The 19262-nt window shown below is 38.5% G+C and overlaps 1 protein-coding gene across 1 annotated transcript; it reads left to right on the plus strand.

Moving 5' to 3' along the window:
* The first annotated feature begins 1637 nt into the window (after positions 1 to 1637).
* LOC112905741 lies at positions 1638 to 2531 on the plus strand. Its single transcript, XM_025978765.1, has one exon. The coding sequence runs from the start codon at positions 1638 to 1640 to the stop codon at positions 2529 to 2531; it is 894 nt and encodes a 297-aa protein (XP_025834550.1).
* Positions 2532 to 19262: the final 16731 nt, after the last annotated feature.

Here is a 19262-nt window from a genome sequence, read left to right on the forward strand (position 1 = left end):
GCTGTCAAACCTACACTAGCAAGGAGATCGGGCTGAAACTATAGCTACAAGCTATCCAAGGATGGTACTATAGAATGTCACCTCAAGGTAGGCCTAGTGGCGTCATCTCTTGGTTAGGCCGAAAACTTATCAATCCACCCTCGTATATCTTCTAAGGAAATGTTGTGGTTAACCTGACTTTTTAATAATTTAACACTAGTGAAAGATCCCAGGAATTTTTGTACTTAGGTAGATCGGATCTCAAATCAAAAACGACCTTTAAGAATCGTCTTACTCCAACGTCTTCAGCAAGTGAGGGTCCTAAAACTTAGGCTACGGCAGACCTTTAGCAGTTGAGTGTATAATGAAATACGCCCCTATTAAAATGTTCCTGCAAAAAATCTAGTGCAGTTGGAGTTAAAGCAGAAACTGTCGTTTCTTGATTGGCAGTATCTATACCATAGCTTTAACCCATATAACCCTGAAACTATTCTCATTGTATTTTATGTGTTTTTTTCTTGAAAACGGTTAAATTAAGGTCACATGAGACGGGAAAAAATGCAAAAAAGAATTTCGTCTTCCAATTTTCTAAAAAAAATGGTGGCCTTTTAAAACGACAGTAGGTTTAAGAGCAGCTACTAAATAAATAAACTTCAACCAAAAAATATGTAAATATATTATATCCAAAAGCATTACAAAACACTTAAACTCAAACGTTAAACAAATTAGTATGGTAATTGCTAAAACAAACTTTTGGGTGAACCTAACCTAACCTAACCTAACCTTCGGCTTTTTTTGTGGCAAACAGGTTATTATTGTAGAATGAGATACGCCAAATTCCTTTGCGAGGGTCGCGTTTGATTCACCAGCTTCTAATCTGTGTAATATTGCACTCTTTTCTTCAATTGTAAAACACTTTCTCTTCACAGAACTCATTTTATGGCGCTTTATGAACTTGTCATAACAGGTGACAAACACTAACTGTGATTTATGCGCGCCAATAAGGAGAATTGAACGGTGAAGCGCGCGGGGAAAGTGAGGGGGCCGAGGTATTGGTCATTCGTTACCTAAATTGAAACAAAACACGGCGCGTCGTTTTAAACGGACGAATTATCGTAAAAAATGGTCGCTATAAACGGTTTGTCGCTCAAACCGGAGTCGCACTAAACGGTTACATTTTCTCAGTATCTAACTATTAAACCGAACTTGAGTAAATAATATCGACGCTAAAAACGGTTAGTCGTTATAAGCGACGTCGTTATAAATGAATTCTACTGTATTTCGATATCAATAATCAGTATGGGTGGGCCATGAGTCAGTATTTACCATACGGCGGTTTCGAGTGGGTTCAAGATTCAAATACAATTGACGTAACAACTGTGTCGGACACTTCAAATGTAGGGTATTTACTCGAGGTGGATCTTACATATCCACGGCATCTACACGATCTACATCGAGACCTACCGTTCTGTCCTGAGCATAATGCTCCTCCCAATTGTAACACCGGTAGTAAACTTTTGGCAACATTATACGATAAGACACGATACGTTATACATTATTGTGCATTAAAACAGGCAATAAAGCACGGGCTTATCATCACCAAAATTCATCGTGCTCTAAAATTTAATCAATCTCCTTGGCTTAGAGCCTACATTGACATGAATACTGCGTTGCGTCAGGCGGCTACGAATGAATTCGAAAAGAACTTGTTCAAGCTTATGAACAATGCTGTATTTGGTAAAACGATGGAGAACATTAGGAAGCGATCTGTTGTAAAATTGGTAAGCAAATGGAACGGGCGTTATGGGGCTGAGGCACTTATAGCAAAACCCGAGTTTAAGGCGGCCACTATTTTCAACGAAAATTTGGTCGCCATTGAACTTAATAAGACAGAGGTGTATTTTAATAAACCGATATACGTTGGCATGTCGATTTTGGATCTTGCTAAAACCACCATATACGATTTCCATTATGAGTACATGTTGCCGGAATTTGGTGAGGACTGCTCTGTCTTATACACCGACACCGACAGTCTTATATACGAAATTCGTAATAAAGACATATACGAAGTGATACAGCGTGACTGTCATACACGTTTTGATACCAGCGATTATCCGCAAGACAACAAGTACAACATCCCACAGGTAAATAAAAAAGTTTTAGGTATGATGAAAGACGAGTTTAACGGCGTACCAGTTGAATTATTTATCGGTCTGAGATCGAAAATGTACGCCGTTAAACAGGCTGTAAATAATAGCAACGCGATTAGAACAGAAATCGGCTTGACGAAAAAGATTAAAGGTATTAAAAGGTCTGTTATTAAACGGGTCATTACGCTCGACGACTTCGTCGAATGTGTTGACAATTTTAAAACTAAATACATTTCTCAAAATTTAATAAGATCCGAAAAACATGCAGTTTTTTCCATAACACAAGATAAGATCGCGTTAAATCCCCACGACGATAAAAGGTATTTAATTAAGGGATCGTATGAGACCTTTCCCTGGGGACATTACTTCATTAAGGACGACGGCGATGAATCCTTAGAATAGGTTGTTTTTAGCTGTTAAGCTCAAGTTTTTGAATATATGTATATACTTAATATAAACTGTACGGCACAGTCCGGGTTTGTTTTCCTATCGTAACAAAGTAATTAGTGTAATAATAGGCATTAATATTAGGAAAATAGAAGTTAATTTTTGGTATAGGTAAAGCAAATTTGATGTACATAGGTAAATACCAGGTGTATATGAGTAATGTTAATTTATTTTCGCTGTTCTAATCATATATGGTAATAATAATAAGTCACCTGTTTAGTCAACCATCCGTTGTATATCAAACACTTATTTAATAAAAGCAAATGAATTATTCGTCTCTTCTTTATAGATTCCGTTACTTAATACGAATATCTATACGCTTACACATATGAATAAAGCATTGCATGTGTCTATCTACGTTAGTGTGTAAATACTGCGTTTCACCAACACATGCTCACTGCACATTAAACGATAAATTTTTATTATGTAACATTCAAGGTCAATAAATATTATTAATTACATTCATTAGCAATGAGGTAAACGAAAAACAAAAGCTTCTTTAATTATAACTACTCTCATGGTACACATGCATACACATACTGGTACATACATACATAGCAGATAGCCGCCAATTGTACTTATAATTCGATCAAGGTCGCTTAGGATGCTCTCACACAGACGCACGCACACTTTACAAACAAACACACACACACACGCACACAGACACACACATATACACGCAAACATTCGCACGCGCGGCGTATTGTTAGCGTAAATACATCAACGGTGTGCAATATTTACTTTTATGTTACCGTTGCACTGAAGACTCTATGTTTAGTCGGTTGGTTAACACGTCGGTCTAGCAGCATTAAAGCTGTTTTGCCTTGGATCGAACCAGAACTCTGTTCACAGTTTTTTTTCAGAAAAAAAAAATGTCGCAACAAGGCGGCGAGAGATCTGGTGGAGAGAGGACAAACTGCAGCGAAGATAGCGGAAAATTCAAAGTCGCAGACGATAGTAGCAGAGCGAAGCCCTGGCTGAAAATGACAGCTGTCAAAGATGGCCGGCAATGACAGATGTCAAAGATATCCGGCGATGACAGCTGTCAAAGATGGTTGACAATGCCAGCTGTCAATGATAGTTGACGGCCCTGACGTCAGAGTAGGAGTGGAAGGGGTAAAACGCTCGAAAAAGGACGAAAATGAACCTTCATAAGAAAATACATGGGATTTTGAGGCCGAACTGTCATAGCCTATCTACTGTCTCGTTCGAAACAAACCAAGGATCATCCGTAGCAAGCCTTAGTGCCTTGTTTTGCACAACTTGAAGTTTGTTTAAGTGTGTCTTGGCTGCCCAAGCAAACACAGGAGCAGCGTACGTCATCACCGGTCGAATAACCGATGTGTAGAACCGCAGTTTGTTATTAAGGCTGAGTACTTCGGTTCAGTAGCGGGTAAATGAGAGACATCGCTGTCGATGCGTTACGAACGCCATAGTGGGTGTGATGGTTCCAAGTTACTCCGCGGTCTAGCTTGACACTAAGGTACTTGACTTTGGTCTTCCACATGATCTGGCGGCCGAATAGGGTGACGTGGCCGGTCGGGTTCTGTCCTCTTTTGGTGAATAGCGCGCTGCTCTTTTTCGTGTTAACCGCTATACGCCAGCTCCTGCACCACTCCTCCAACTCGTTGGCGGCTTGCTGCAGGCGTGCGGTGACCAAGCGGGGTGCTAGGGACCTGGTCATCACAGTGGTGTCGTCGGCGTAGAGGGCAAGCGTCGTGCCTGCAGTCCTTGGTGTGTTTGCAGTGTAGAGTGCGTATAAAACCTGCGGTCTCGGAGAAACGAGGCATTAGTTATAACTAGACCTGGGTGAAAACCTGCACAAAAAAGTTTAAAGATTAGCATGTTGTGCCATACCTTATCGAAGGCCTTGGAGACGTCCAGAAAAATCGCAGGACCTGATGCACAGTCGATTGTTTGGCCCTAAAACCAAACTGTTCTGCCGGCACCGCGTCGTTTCGTGAAGCTTCTTCGCGCAATCTGGCCAGCAGGATTCGTTCGGCGATCTTCCCCAGGACTGGTAGAAGACTAATGGGCCTGTAGTTTTGAGGGGACGTCGGGAGTTTTCCTGGCTTTTGAAACAAAACTACGTCCACGGTTTTCCATTGCGTTGGAAAGTACCTTAAACGTAATATCGCATTAGTAATATTGACCAATGACATGATGGTTTTTTCCGGTAGAGACTTTAGAGTTCGTGCTGGTATTCCGTCGGGACCAGAAGCTTTTCTGGAGATAGCGGCCTTGAGTAGATTCCCGGGTGCGTGGGATTGGTTGGTTTTATAAATCCAGCGTGTGCCGTTCTCAGTTCTCCTTCCGACGTCTCGGTTGATTTGTTCGATGCGGTCTTCGTCATTTGGGCGGAAAGCGTTCTTTAGGCAGTCCGCGAACGCTTCTGCCTTTTCGCTTGGTGTGTACACGATGCCTCGTTCTCCATGTATAGGCGGGACGCTGCGAGATTGGCCCTTTAGCGACTTTGCTAACTTCCACAGGGAACCTGGAACCTGATCAACGTTAGTGAGCCTTACCTGTCACCGCTCGCTGTGGTAGTCCTGTAAGGCGTCCTTTACTTCGGTTACGGGTCGGTTCATCTCGGAAGAGACCGGACGGTCTTCCGGGTTCCGGGTGCGTTGCCATCGACGCCAAGCCCTATTCTCTTCCCTAATTAGTCTAACGACTGTGTCCGGTACTTAGATTGGGATCCTCGATGTCGTATATGTTCTTGTAGTCAGTTCCAGCGACGACAGTATTGCGGCTGTTAAGGTGTCGACTGCTTTTTCGATGTACTGTTGGTTCCGTATTACCTTGATCGTAGGAAAATTTTCCTGAAGATGGTCGGTAAATGCGGTCCAGCAGGTGGACTTTCTTTGGTATTCAGTGTGATTTTCTTCGGTGCCTAAGGACAGACGAACAGGGTTGTGGTCAGAGGAAAGGTCACTTACCATTGACAGCGTGAAGTTTTGAGCGACGTCCTTGATGATGGCTATGTCCAAAACGTCCGGAGTTTCGGTGCCGTTCGATGGGTAGAACGTAGGTTCGTTGAGTCCGACAACTGCTACGTTCATCGTCTGCGTATTGGTACAGAACCCTTCCACTGCTGTTGGTCCTGCGGCTATTTCAGGCGGGATGCTTGCAGTTGAGGTCACCAGCCGCAGTTGTTGCTACGTCTGTTGATAGTAGAGCGTCTAGTTCCTGTGCGGTGAGCGTCCGGTCGGGCGGTCTGTAAATTGCTATCAGACGGATGAGGCCTCTGGTCGTCTCGACTTCAACGGCTGTCGTTTCCAGTGGTTCGTTCGGGGCCACGGTAACGGGATAGTGTTTGAGCGAGAGCTTTTCATAAACAGCTGTGCCGCACCCTAACCTGTTCTCTCGGTCGGTCCGACATAATTCGTACTTTGGTAGCTTTCATTTATACCTTCCCTTAGGTGGGTTTCGCTTACGAGAACGATATCGATTGAAAGCTGTTCTAATAGATCGACAAGCTCGAAACGTTTCTCCCGGAGACCGTTGGCGTTCCAGAATAAGACCTGTAAAGAGTTTGCAATTTTACTTTGTATACCCATTTACTTACCTGCTTAAATAGGGATACAATGTCCTGTGCACATACCATCAGGCGTACTAGGATGGGCCGGTCGATCCGGCAAGGCCGTTGGCAACCTTCTCGACGCGGTAGTCGTCTACTATCGTTGGCTGGACGCTGTACCCTTCCCCGATGTTCTTCGCCTTGGTTTTTTGTTTTCGTGGATGAGGGGAAATCTTCAAAAGACACCCAGCCGTCCGTACGACTGGGTACTGTCGGATTCCCGAGGAAAAAGTCCTCGGACATATCGACTAAAACCCTTCTACCTCAGGCCGTTATAGGATCAGTTAAGGTCCTCTTCAGCCAATTGTTGTTCAGTTTTATGTGATTGTGTTTTTAAGAATGCGTTTGTGTATGTGTGTGTGTGTGTATGTTATTTTAAGGAGCTGGGAAGGTTATCCAGGTAATTGAGGTATTCATCAGGGAGGTCGGGAGTGGTTGCCAATAATTTGTAAGGGGGGAAGGGGATTTTGTTTTTTTTTTGGTTTTCCTTCGGGGTATGTGGGATAGCGTTTTTGTTGCGATGGGTTTGGTGTTTTCGATGGCTCTTTTAGTGAAATTTGTTTGTAGTGTGTTTATGTGTGTGGGGATTGGTGTGATATTAATGTTATCGTATAATGTGTCGGTAGGAAAGAATTTATTTAGTCTCGCGATTTTACGTATGAAACACCTCACGATTGTGAGTATTTTGTGTTTGTGCGATGGTGTGGCTGTGGTTAGTGATAGTGATAGTGCTGGATTAAGTTAGCGCGTTTTCCTACTTTATCCAGTGTGTTTGTGAAGTCTGGTGTGGGTTCATTGTGTGTGTTAGTGTGATTCCTAAGTATTTTATTTGTGTTAGTCGAGTGTTAAGTAATGTAACATTTATGTGGCGCGTTGAAAGGGATTTTTTGGTGACGAGATTAGAACGTCTGAATCGAATGAGTTGGATTTTGTTTGGATTAGTTTTTATACGCCATTTACTGAGCCACAGTTCGAGTTGATTGATTTGAAGATTAATTTTTGAGTTACATGAATTTGTGTTTATACCGTATGCCCAATAGGCGGTGTCGTCTGCGTACTGAGCTAGACTTATTGAATTATCGAGGGGCTGTGGACTGTCATGACAAAGTATGTTAGATAATAGTGGCGCAAGAACTGTGCCTTGGGGTACGCCTGCGAATAGCGTGAATGTGCGTGATAACGTGTTAATTTTACGAAGGAGGTCCGCGAATGTTAATTAACGGGGAAGATGAGCCATCGATTGGTGTGGGTTAGGATGTAGGCGTGGAAGTATCCTGGAGGTGAGGTGATTGGTGTTATGGATAGGTGTACGTAGGGATGTAAATCTGATAGTGTCCTCGACCCTAGTGAAGCGTCTGAGTTCGGGAGTGCTATCGTTGGTTTCTGATGATGAATCGTATTCCGACATTTCATCAGCCGGAGGAGCGACACACTTGATTGGGGCGGGTTTTGAAGGTGTCAGGGACTTTGGTGAAGATCTTTTGGGTCACTTAGAGTCAAAGGCAAGGTGCTTGCCTTTGCAGTTGGAACATGATGGGGAAGAAGTGCAGGAAGAGGAGGGTTGATTACCATCGCAGCGGTAACAGGATGGTTGTTTTTGGGAGCAGGAGGCGGTGTTGTGGCCAAATGTGAAGCATTTGCCACATTCTAAAGGTTGGGAGTCTGGGGATTGGAAAGGTTCACAAACGTAAATTTTGGAAAACATGGTGAAACCTTTGGATAATAGGATGTCCATAGATTTAGGACAATATTGGAGATTACCCTAAAGAGGAAGGTATCTTTGCCAGTTTGCCATTAACTTCTTCGTTCCCATTAACCCGCTAACTAACGAAACAACCGTCGTTTTCCCGTACAACCGAAAAGCGTTTTTCGCTTCTGACGCCTGCCATTTCAGAAATGGCTCTCCCCAAGGGTTCTGCACTCTTTAGGGTCTCGCCCTCGCCGACGCCATCGTTTTGTTCGGCGAGTTGAAGGAAAACCTAACCCTTTTAGGTACGTTTATCCGTCAGCATGCTGACGACCTAGCCACGCCCACTCCCATGTCAGAAGACATCGTGCCGAGCACCACCGCTATTATCACCGCCCCGTCCTCTCAGGTACAGGTCCGACGAAGGAAGCTGGCGAGCGGTCGCGCAGGTACTTGCCCATTTATGACCTATTTGGGTAAGTCACTTGGAACCGATACACAAATAAGCTTTCAGTAGGCGTAAATTATAGTATTAATACAGATAGGACAGTAGCGTGCTTGAAAATAATGTAGAAATATAACTTACCAAAAAGAAAAAATAAACCTATTGCTTTTGTTTTATAGTTAATTTTCACATTCACTGTCATCATGGGAATCTCTATCACTGTCACCAACATCAAAAATTAGTTCTTTTGTTTGTTTGTCTATTACTTGCTTACTGATCCCTATTTTTAAATATTTAATCTACGCCCCTGATAGGAATACTGAAGAAAGAGGGCTGCAATCGTTATACCTAAAACTGCCTACTTTTGCCACCGCGCATCCATGCCATTTTAAAATTTCCGCCAGCTTCCAGCGTCAGGTCCGTAGTTGCCTCGTCGAAGACAACTTCTGTCACCTCCGTCGACGGCTTTACCAAAGTTAACAGACGTCGAACCAAACGCCGAAGGTAAACGCCTTTACTTTCGTCGTCATCTTCTGCGACGTCGACGGACGAGTCCGAGCCCGAAACTGCTGGTCATGGTGCCGCAGATCCTCCCACAATTTTTATCCGCCAAGAAACCCTTTGGCCTAAAATTCTCCGTGACATGGATAACCACGATATTTCCGCCCGACTGGCAGTTAACACCGCAGACAACATCAGAGTATATCTCAACTATGTGGAGGACTTCCGCCGCCTCTCATCTCTCCTCGTCGAATCAGACGTCGAGTTTACTACCAACCAGCTCCGCCAAGACAGGGACCTTCACGTCGTCCTTCACGGAGTCTGCGAGTCCATATCAACGGACGATATTCAATCTGAGCTGACTCACAAAGGGTTTGCTATCCGTGGCGTTCACCGCATGTCTAACGGTGGTAAAATCTGGCCGCTAGTGTCCGTTCGCCTTGATCGAGCGGACAAAAAGTCCAAGGCAGTATTCGAGCTTGGCAAGATCTTCAGGCTCAACGTGAAAATTGAGCCTAAGAAAGCAAACAAAGACGTTCCTTAATGCCGCCCCAAAAAGGCCACCACCATCCCGGTTGCTCCAAAGAGCATCCAAGCAACCGCCCGCTCGCCTGTTGCCTCCGTAAGGACATCCTCTTAATGTCTTACGCAAGGGCCGTAAGAGCAGATCCACCACCACCCACCCGTAAGCCCAACCCAACCCCAAACACCGCTACAACATCAGGTGCAACTCTGTCCCTTCAGGATAATATCCAGACTATCGTACAGACAATGGTAGCCAGTTTAGACGCCGTCCTCTAACCACCCATCTATGTCTAATACAGCCCACCCAAATAATCTTCGTCTAGTTACCTGTAATGCCCATGGCATTAGAGGTAAAGTGACTGAATTCGAGCACTTCCTTGAGGAAAAGTCAATCGGTGTTGCTTGTATCACCGAAACTTTCTTATCTCAAAAACTCAAGCTCTTTGTCCCAAACTTCACAGCCTACAGAAGGGATCGTGAAACCTCCGGCGGCGGAGGCGTAGCCATTCTCGTTAGGAATTCTATCAAACACAAGGCTATCTCTTTGGCTATAGACTCCTTAGAAGCAGTTGGCATTGAAATCACTTCAACTTCCGGCCCTGTCAGAATCATCTCACTATACTCCCCACCAGATGAAGACGATCTTTCAAAACTCACCCTTCTACTCCCACCAAACGTCTCGACTATCGTCGCAGGCGATCTCAATGCCAAGCACGTCTCTTGGGGCTGCCGATATAGTAATAGAAAAGGCATTTCCCTTCTTGCCAGCTCTCTTGACTTCGATTTCACAATTGAATCCACCCAGATCGTGACGTCCAACATTCCTTCTGTTAGCAAGTTGATGCGGCAGTGCGTTGAACAATGGTTTTTAAAAGAAAATGCAAAAGTCCAATAATATGTAGGATTATGTTTAGGATGAAAGAACTTAAGAAGGCATCGAAGCCTGAGCACGAATAATATAAACAAACCAACACATGCTCTAGCGTCTAGCCCAGATGACTTACAGATCATCCATACATTAAATTTATAAAATACCCTTTGAAGCAACTAAAAGATTGAATACACAACACCTTCGACCAAGTCTGACACGATGGCCTTATCTCCAAAGTCATCGCCCTTAACATCTCATACTTTCTAGTTGGGGTTATCAGGTTCTTTCTCACAGACAGAAGCCTTCGGGTCTGCGTTGGCTCTGCTCTATCTGCCAGGAAACCCGTCACAGCCGGTATCACACAAGGCTCCAAACTATCCCCTATTTTGTTTAAAATGTTTTGCGCTTACATGCCCTCCCACACTTCAATTCTGACTGCTCCGTATGCTGACGACATTACCATTATAAACTGTTCAAGTAGCATTCTCCAATGCACAGTAAGAATCAATAGGTTTCTGCCACGACTCCTAAACTGGTATCGGAAATGGAAACTTTCTATTAACGACACCAAAAACCGCCCAATTAAATGGAGCAGCTCCGTCGCCTGCCTAGGCGTCGTCTTTGACAGATGCCTAAACTAGCGACACCATATTACAGCACCCGCAACAAGGTTGCGGGTGCATTAATCGCACTTAAACCTTTCTTCCGTAACAACACCATATCCCAACAAACCAAAGTGGGGTGTTTATCTTGTGACAAAACTACTCATAAAGCCTTATTTAAGGCATCCGTTGTTATTACAAACAGTTTATTTAAGTCCGGATAGGTATGTACTGATGCATTTGAAATTATACATTTAACTTTTTGTATGGCTTCTATAAAATCTGAATCTTTTTTATTTTACTTTGCTATCAGGTTTCACACTTAGAGGGAAATACAATTTTAGTATAACCTTTAATGATTTTGCGGTAGTAATCTGAAAGTTCTGGAAATGAATTCCTTGATTTTTGTGGGAATTTCGGGGTTGGGTTTTATACTTTCAGTAGATATTACGTGGCCTAGATAGGGTTCTCTCCTCAAAATTTCGCTTTTCTTTCAATCAAACCTTCTAATTTACTTTTGTGTGTTTTTCAAAAACTTTTTTAAGATCTAAAGTGTAATCATGTACACTTTTAGAGATGACGATATCGCCGAATTAATAGGGATATTCCTTAAGGGCCTCGGCCATCATCCTTTGGAACGTTGTGGTGCATTCTTCAACCCAAATGGCATTCTCACATATTCATACCCATACTAAGTTGTACAACTGGTAATTGCAGTAATGCCCGAGTGCTATGAACAATGACTGGGTCATTAAAATAGTTTTACTGGATGATAACTTGTACCCTTGTATTAGTTCATCGGCCAGAGGTAGATGTCAACAATGTCTCGATAATAATAAATTTAAACTTAATTTCAAATAGTTATAAAATATTTTTGAAATTAAATAAGTTATTTTTTGAAGAGTGAAAAAAAGCTTTAATTATTTTTTTTTGTCCGCTCTTTTCGATCACCTTCACGATCTCCTGCGCCAGATAACCAGCGACCGACACTTCTTAGTTAATGTTTTAATTCACTTGAATCCGTAAATTGTTCAGAAAGAAAGAAAAAAAAAATTTGTTTGGTATATTACTATGAAATACTCATATGTAATTGGAAACTAGTAACCCATGCGTAACTTAATTTATTACTTTTGAAATTTTTTTGACTTCAAACAAATATTTATTGCATACAATTACTTTCCAAACAATTGTAAGTTTTGGTTTTACTAAAATCTCTTTTTCCCTTTCCATTAATAGTTCGAACTGTTCCAGAATATTCTAGTTCAACTGTGTTGTCCAATGCTGCCGAGATTTTTAATTCTCTCTTTATTTCAATTCCATACAAAATCATCTGTATTACAGATTTAATAATTAATTTTCAACTTGTAAATAAATAGGATTTATAAAGGCTAATTATTTTTGTCCCGACGTCAGTCGTGGTTTTTATTATAAATGTCACTCGAAACCAAAAGTTTCAACTGTGGTTTGCTTGATCTGTGAAAATGTTTATCATCGTAGTGATTCTGAAAATTTAAAAAATACAAAAAGAATCAGCAATGTTTTTTTAATCTCAGAGAGAGATGATTTTTTAAGACCGAAATGGAAAAATTAGTGATCGAAAATTCAATACTTAAAAAATTAGTTGTGGAATTAAAAGATAAAAATAATTTAGATTAACAAGACTGCTAGCAATAACTTGAATAAGTCTGACGACAAGATAGACAGACCAGAATATGCCAAAGTATTAGTTACTGAAAAAGAAAAGCCAAAAACGATTTCAAAATTAGTACTTAAGAAGAAAGTTCAAAGTGATAAAAATGATTTAAAAACTTACGTCACTCACTACCTGATCAAAAAGAATCAAGAAAGAAGAAGAAAGAAGAAAAAACTATACAAACCAAAAAAAACTGTATAAATGAACAAAGTGCTACTGATGCAGAAAAGATTCTAAAAGAAAAATTATCAACTATATGCAAAATTGAGAGAGAAGAGATTAAAAAGCCAAGGATGAAAACTGTTGGAATAGATAATTTTGAAACAATGGACCAAAAAGCTCTTGAGGCAGGCAAAAATCTAGCATCTGACTGTGTTGTACTTCATCATTTCACAAACAATAAAAGAAGTGTCCTCTGAAATCTACAAACACATAAGATCTAATAAAAATAGAGTTTTTGTGGGTTATCAAAACTGTAAGGTTTATGATAATATAAATGTTAAACCGCGTTTTAACCCTCTACTGTATGGTATATTTGAAAGTTCGAAAAAAAATTTTTTTCTTTCTTTTTTGCCATAAATATAGAAAGAAATGAGACACCCATAGGTTATTTTGTAAAATATATTTATTCAAACAAAGAAAAAATTTTGTTCCCAAATGGAACATAAAGTATGTATTCGTATAACTTATATTTTCTATATAAACAACAATTTTTTATTCTTTTTGGTGATACAATTTAAAACAATTATTATCTTTATTTAAACATAAATGTAATCCACATTTTTCGCACATAATTCTNTACGCAGGTAGAAAGCGGCAAATAATACAAGTCGAACATTAAGAACGCGTTGTGAGCGTTCAACAATTGACAAAACGCGTTCCGACTGTTTAACAGTTACCAGAACGCGTTGCGAGCGTTTAAAAACAGCCAAAACGTGTTCTGTGCGTTCGAAGGCAGCCAAAACGCGATGTGGCCGTTTTTTCCGATCACTGAGCGTTTTCGGTCTTCGGACCTAACATGTCTTTCTGCAAGTGTAAAGCAGGGGTAGATGCGCTATAAAGAGGCATGGCGTTGGTTTCCCATCTGTATGGTCTTCGTTGCACGATCGCCTGCGGTTTATTGATGTTGAATATTTTTACACAAGATAAACCACACCGCGGTTGATACAACTTAAGACATTGTGGACAATAAAAGTATATGAAACAACAAAAGTCAGTCCGGTTGCGAGTAACATCACCGATAGGAACCAACGTTGGTGTCCCAAGGAGACGAACGGTCGCAATTTCTCGTTGATAATTTGTTCTTGTACTTGTTCCAGTCGGTGCTTATTCAACGTCAACTCATCTTGGCTTAAGGATGATAATTTTATAGTTGGTAATTTTAATTTTTTGGCTACCCTTTCACTCTCCAGGCAGCAGGCTTCATTAATTTGAATGGGTACGGTACTCTATTGCATGATATATTTGAAAGTATTTCTTTCTTTTTTGCCATAAATATATAGAAATGAGACACCCATAGGTTATTTTGTAAAATATATTTATTCAAACAAAGAAAAAATTTTGTTCCCAAATGGAACATAAAGTATGTATTCGTATAACTTATATTTTCTATATAAACAACAATTTTTTATTCTTTTTGGTGATACAATTTAAAACAATTATTATCTTTATTTAAACATAAATGTAATCCACATTTTTCGCACATAATTCTAGATTTACCTTTACAGTTAGGGTTATTGCACCTTTCTCGGTATTCTGTATTAGGTGTAGGGTTGATCTTGTTCTTTAATACGTGGCAACATTCACTATTGTTTGCCACGTGTTGGGTTTCGTAGTTGGTTTTGAAATTGTCACTGTGATAAACACAATTAACACAATGCAATGTAGTTGATTTGCAGTTAAATGAATTATGGGGACCAGAGCACTTTAAGCACGTTTTATCGTTTTTGCATTTACTGACACTATGACCGTATCTGCCACAATTAAAAGATACGTAGATAATACAGACTATCCACTGAGCGCAACTCTTCAAGGATTTATCGGCAACGTGGACTCAGAGGATAACTACAATAAGAAGTAAATCAAGCTGGATGCCCTCACTACATTCCAACAGTCCAACAGCTACTTCTTCAAAATAATGGCTAGCAGCGCGGAAGTAATTCTTGAACTGTAAAATGATCATATAAAAAAAGAATATATTTTCAAAAGTGTGAATGCTATTAATAGATTTTTCAAAAATAATAATGACAATATACTATTTCTGAATATAAGAAGCTTGAACGCAAATTTCGAAAAATTACAAGTTCTTATTGATAGCGTCAACACTAAACCCTTCATGGTAGTATGTGTTGAGACGAGAATATTAGAGCATTATAAATATTTTTCTCTTACAGGGTACAAGTTATATTACAATAATAGTAAAATTAACCTGTGTGATGATGTTGTTTTTTATATCCTGGACGAGGTCAACGAACACACAGAAACAATAACTATTGATAGATTGAAAATCTTACACACTTGTATTAAAAATGATAACGAGAAAGACTTCTATGTATCTGCTTTATACAGATCACCTGACATTCCTAAAATTGAATTTTCATTGAGAATAAAAAAATTTTTAACACAAAAGAAAAACTTAAAGAATCACTTCATAATGAGGCTTTAACATTGACATCCTAAAGCTGGATCTTATTGGTTAAGAATTTTTAAATAACTTTCTCGAAAATGGTTTTAGTTCAGGTTTCCGAACCATAACTAGACCTACAGATAACGGCGAGGCTGGTTTATGTATAGACAACATTTTCGTTAAGACTTCTACGTTAAAAACTAAAACAAGTAAATTGTTATATGCAATAACTGATCACTATCTTCTTTTTCTATCACTTAATAAAATCAAATACTCTAATTGGAAAACTAATTTAACAATTATTGATTATAAAACATTACGTAAAACCCCTACTAAAATAAATTGGAATGAATTGTTGTCTGAGCATGACTCGAATTTACTCACTGATACTTTGATCACAAAAATAAAATGCTGTATTGGGAGATCTACCACTACTATAAAAACAAGCAATAGGAAATCAAAACTTACACCCAGACATGTGTGGATAACTGAATCGATTATCAACTCTTGTAATACTAAAGAAAATTTGTACAAAATTTGGAAAATGCAACCTAACAATAGTAAAGCTAAATTAGAATACAAGAATTACGAGAAAATTTTAAATATAGTTATTAATGTCGCCAAACAAATGGACGACCGCCAACATATTTTTAATAATAGTCATAATCTTAAGAATCTTTTGGAATGTTGTCAATCTAAGGTTGGGCAAATATGAAAAACGAAACCGTCCCATAACGCAAATTGTTGATAAGAATAAACAGTTAATAAATGATCATAAAGCTATAGCAGATATAATGAACGATTACTTCTGCAACATTGGATCGGAACTAATCAATAAAATAGAGATGCCTTCCGGCAAAACTCTACAATTGTCAGTAATGAATTCTGATCTTTTTATTGCCAACAAATAGCTTCGAAGTTGCAAATATCATTAATAAATTAGATTTGAAAAATGGAGGCGTTGATAGCATTAAAACCAAGACTATTAAAGTATTAGCTGATTTTATAGTTGCTCCTCTGGCACATTTATTCAACTTATGTATATCCATGGCAATTTGGCCAGTGACCGTCAAAAGTGCTGAAATTGTTCCCATTTACAAAGCCAATGATAAAATTCTAATTTAGCAAAAATATTTGAAAAAATAATTTATAAGAGACTTTATACCTTTTTTGATAAGCACAAAATTTTTTCTAACAACCAATATGGTTTTATTAAAAAAAAGGGAACCAAAGATGCACTACAAACTATTTCACAGATTTTACGTATATGATAATTTAGATAGGAGTAGACCCACAGCCATAGCATTTCTAGATCTAGCAAAGGCTTTTGACACTGTAAACCACAGTATACTTCTAAATAAATTATATTACGGTATCAGAGGAAATGCTCATAAGTTATTACCAGATTATTTAAATAACAGATTACAGAGAGTTAAAATTAAAGATGTTGTTAGCAATATTTTAACTATTAACACAGGTGTACCTCAGGGTACAATTTTGGGCCCACTACTTTTTATAGTATATATCAATGGTGTGCTGAAGGATAACGTTATTTCCTACGATGATGATACAGCCACTATAGTTGAAGCTCAGACATGGAAGTAGGGTTGAAACAATGATGAATTCTGAATTAAAAGCAGTTGCTAACTGGCTTGCCTTAAACAGATTATCATTAAATACAAACAAAACAACTTATATCACTTTTGGTAATTATTATGATAGTGTCGCTAATGAATGTAATATTAAACTTAACGATAAAACTCTGAGTATAGTTGCGAACTGTAAATATTTGGGTATCATTTTTGACTACAATATAAAATGGGACAAACACAGAATACTTGGTTAGTAAAACCAAGTATCTAGTTTTTGTCTTTTACAAACTGGCTAGAGTACTAAATTCGGAAACTTTACGAATGATTTATTATGCTTTATTCAATAGTTTAATAACCTATGGCGTATTGGCTTGGTGTATTGGTCCATAATTTCAGTTATAGTGGTCACACTCCTTTTTACAAACACCATCGAAAGTTCATTTTGCTCTTTTTCAAAATCACTACTATCAATATTTTTGTTTTCTTCTTGCTCAGTTAATTCCATGAGCTCATTATTAGAAACACTAGATGCTGTTTCTTAAACAATTTCTTCTACGTCTTGCACATTTACCTCATCTAAANACAGTATACTTCTAAAAAAATTATATAATTACGGTATCAGAGGAAATGCTCATAAATTATTAACAGATTATTTTAATAACAGATTACAGAGAGTTAAAATGTTGTTAGCAATAATTTAACTATTAACACAGGTGTACCTTAGGGTACAATTTTGGGCCCACTACTTTTTATAGTATATATCAATGATGTGCTGAAGGATAACGTTATTTCCTACTCTGATGATACAGCCATTATAGTTGAAGCTTAGACATGAAAGGAGGTTGAAACAAAGATGAATTCTGAATTAAAAGCAGTTGCTAACTGGCTTGCCTTAAACAGATTATCATTAAAAATACAAACAAAACAACTTATATGACTTTTGGTAATTATCATGATAGTGTCCCTAATGAATGTAATATTAAACTTAACGATAAAACTCTGAGTAGAGTTGAGAGCTGTAAATATTTGGGTATCATTTTTGACTACAATATGAAATGGGATAAACACATAGAATACTTGGTTATTAAAACCAAGTATCTAGTTTCTGTCTTTTACAAACTGGCTAAAGTACTAAATTCGGAAACTTTACGAATGATTTATTATGCTTTATTCAATAGTTTAATAACCTGACATATTGGCTTGGGGTATTACATATTCTAATGCTACTTACTATCAAACTTGCAGAAAAAAATTATTAAGATTGTGAATAAAAATAATTTTGTAACTAAAAAAAATCCTCTGAGCCTTACTCAGATTTTTTCGTTGGAATCTGTGTTGTATCATTACGACAGTCTCAAAACTATGTATGAGACATCTGCCAGTAAAACTAGACATAAAAGTATTCAATTGCCAAATAGAAAAAAGGCTGTTAGTAATAAGTGTAGCTATTATAACTCTATACAAGTCTTCAATAAACTACCTAATAGTTTGAAAACACTACAATCAATTAACAAAAAAAAGAGAATTAAAGAGTGGATAGTGAATAACATATAATCTTTTGATTCTATTTGTAATACTTGATAGTCTAATTATTGTTGCTTCGCATTTCAATGTTTATATAAATAGTAAATTTAGTAGTAATAAAATATGTTCAGATATTGAATAACAAGTAGTAGAGAAGAAACTTACTTGACAATTTTTCTTTTTTCTTTTTCTTTTTTGAATATTTGGTTAATGTTTCAGGTTCATTAACCGAAAAAGAAAAAATTGAAACCAAAAGTTTAGAATATTTGTTGACTTCGAAGTCATTTTATAAATTTATTTGTATATAAAAAAAAACCACTAACTTAAAAAATTCTCACTTTTGACAATTTCGATACATTTCTTAATTCATTATTGATATCATTTTCTGCCAAAATAGTAACAACATTAAAATAATTCGAAGTGGTCTGTATTCTGTCGAAACTGCCAGACGCGGATCGCGATTTCGATCTTTTTGGATCTCATCAGCGCGTCGCAGGCAGCTCCGACAGAACACAGACCAACTTTTACCNAAATTTTTCTTTTATACCGTCTATGATGAAAAGACTAAGGAAGACGAAGGAAAATGTTGATAGAAGTTGATAGTGATAGAATGTTTACGCTGCATTCAATTATAATAAAGAGCTAAACCTTACCTTGGGATATCTCAAACTCCTTACGCTGGGATACTGTATGTAGTTATTTTCGCTGTCGTACCAAGGATAGTTATATTCTCCCACTTCTGTGTCGTTAAACGTAACGTAGAGTAAGTATTGTCCATCGGATGAAAACCACAACGTGTGATCGGTTTTCAAAATTTCAGTTTCGTATAACCAGTCTGGCACTCCGTTATAAATTATGCCCTTCTTTCCCGTTTGGGTGATTCGGCAAACGAGATCTTTTTGCACTTTTGGCTTGTAGTAGATGTCGTTTTCATGAACGAATACTACGCTAGAACCGTCTGGAGACCATTCGGCGTATTGAAGGAATGGCGCATTAATATCTAATTCAATCGGTGATAAGGGCTTCTTAAATCTGAAAGA

This window comes from Agrilus planipennis, unplaced genomic scaffold (assembly GCF_000699045.2).
Source record: "Agrilus planipennis isolate EAB-ADULT unplaced genomic scaffold, Apla_2.0 scaffold290, whole genome shotgun sequence".
NCBI lineage: Eukaryota > Metazoa > Arthropoda > Insecta > Coleoptera > Buprestidae > Agrilus > Agrilus planipennis.

Bases quoted from the DNA above. Each gene is read 5' to 3' on its own strand.
- LOC112905741 (XM_025978765.1), top strand. From the start codon at position 1,638: ATGAATACTGCGTTGCGTCAGGCGGCTACGAATGAATTCGAAAAGAAC.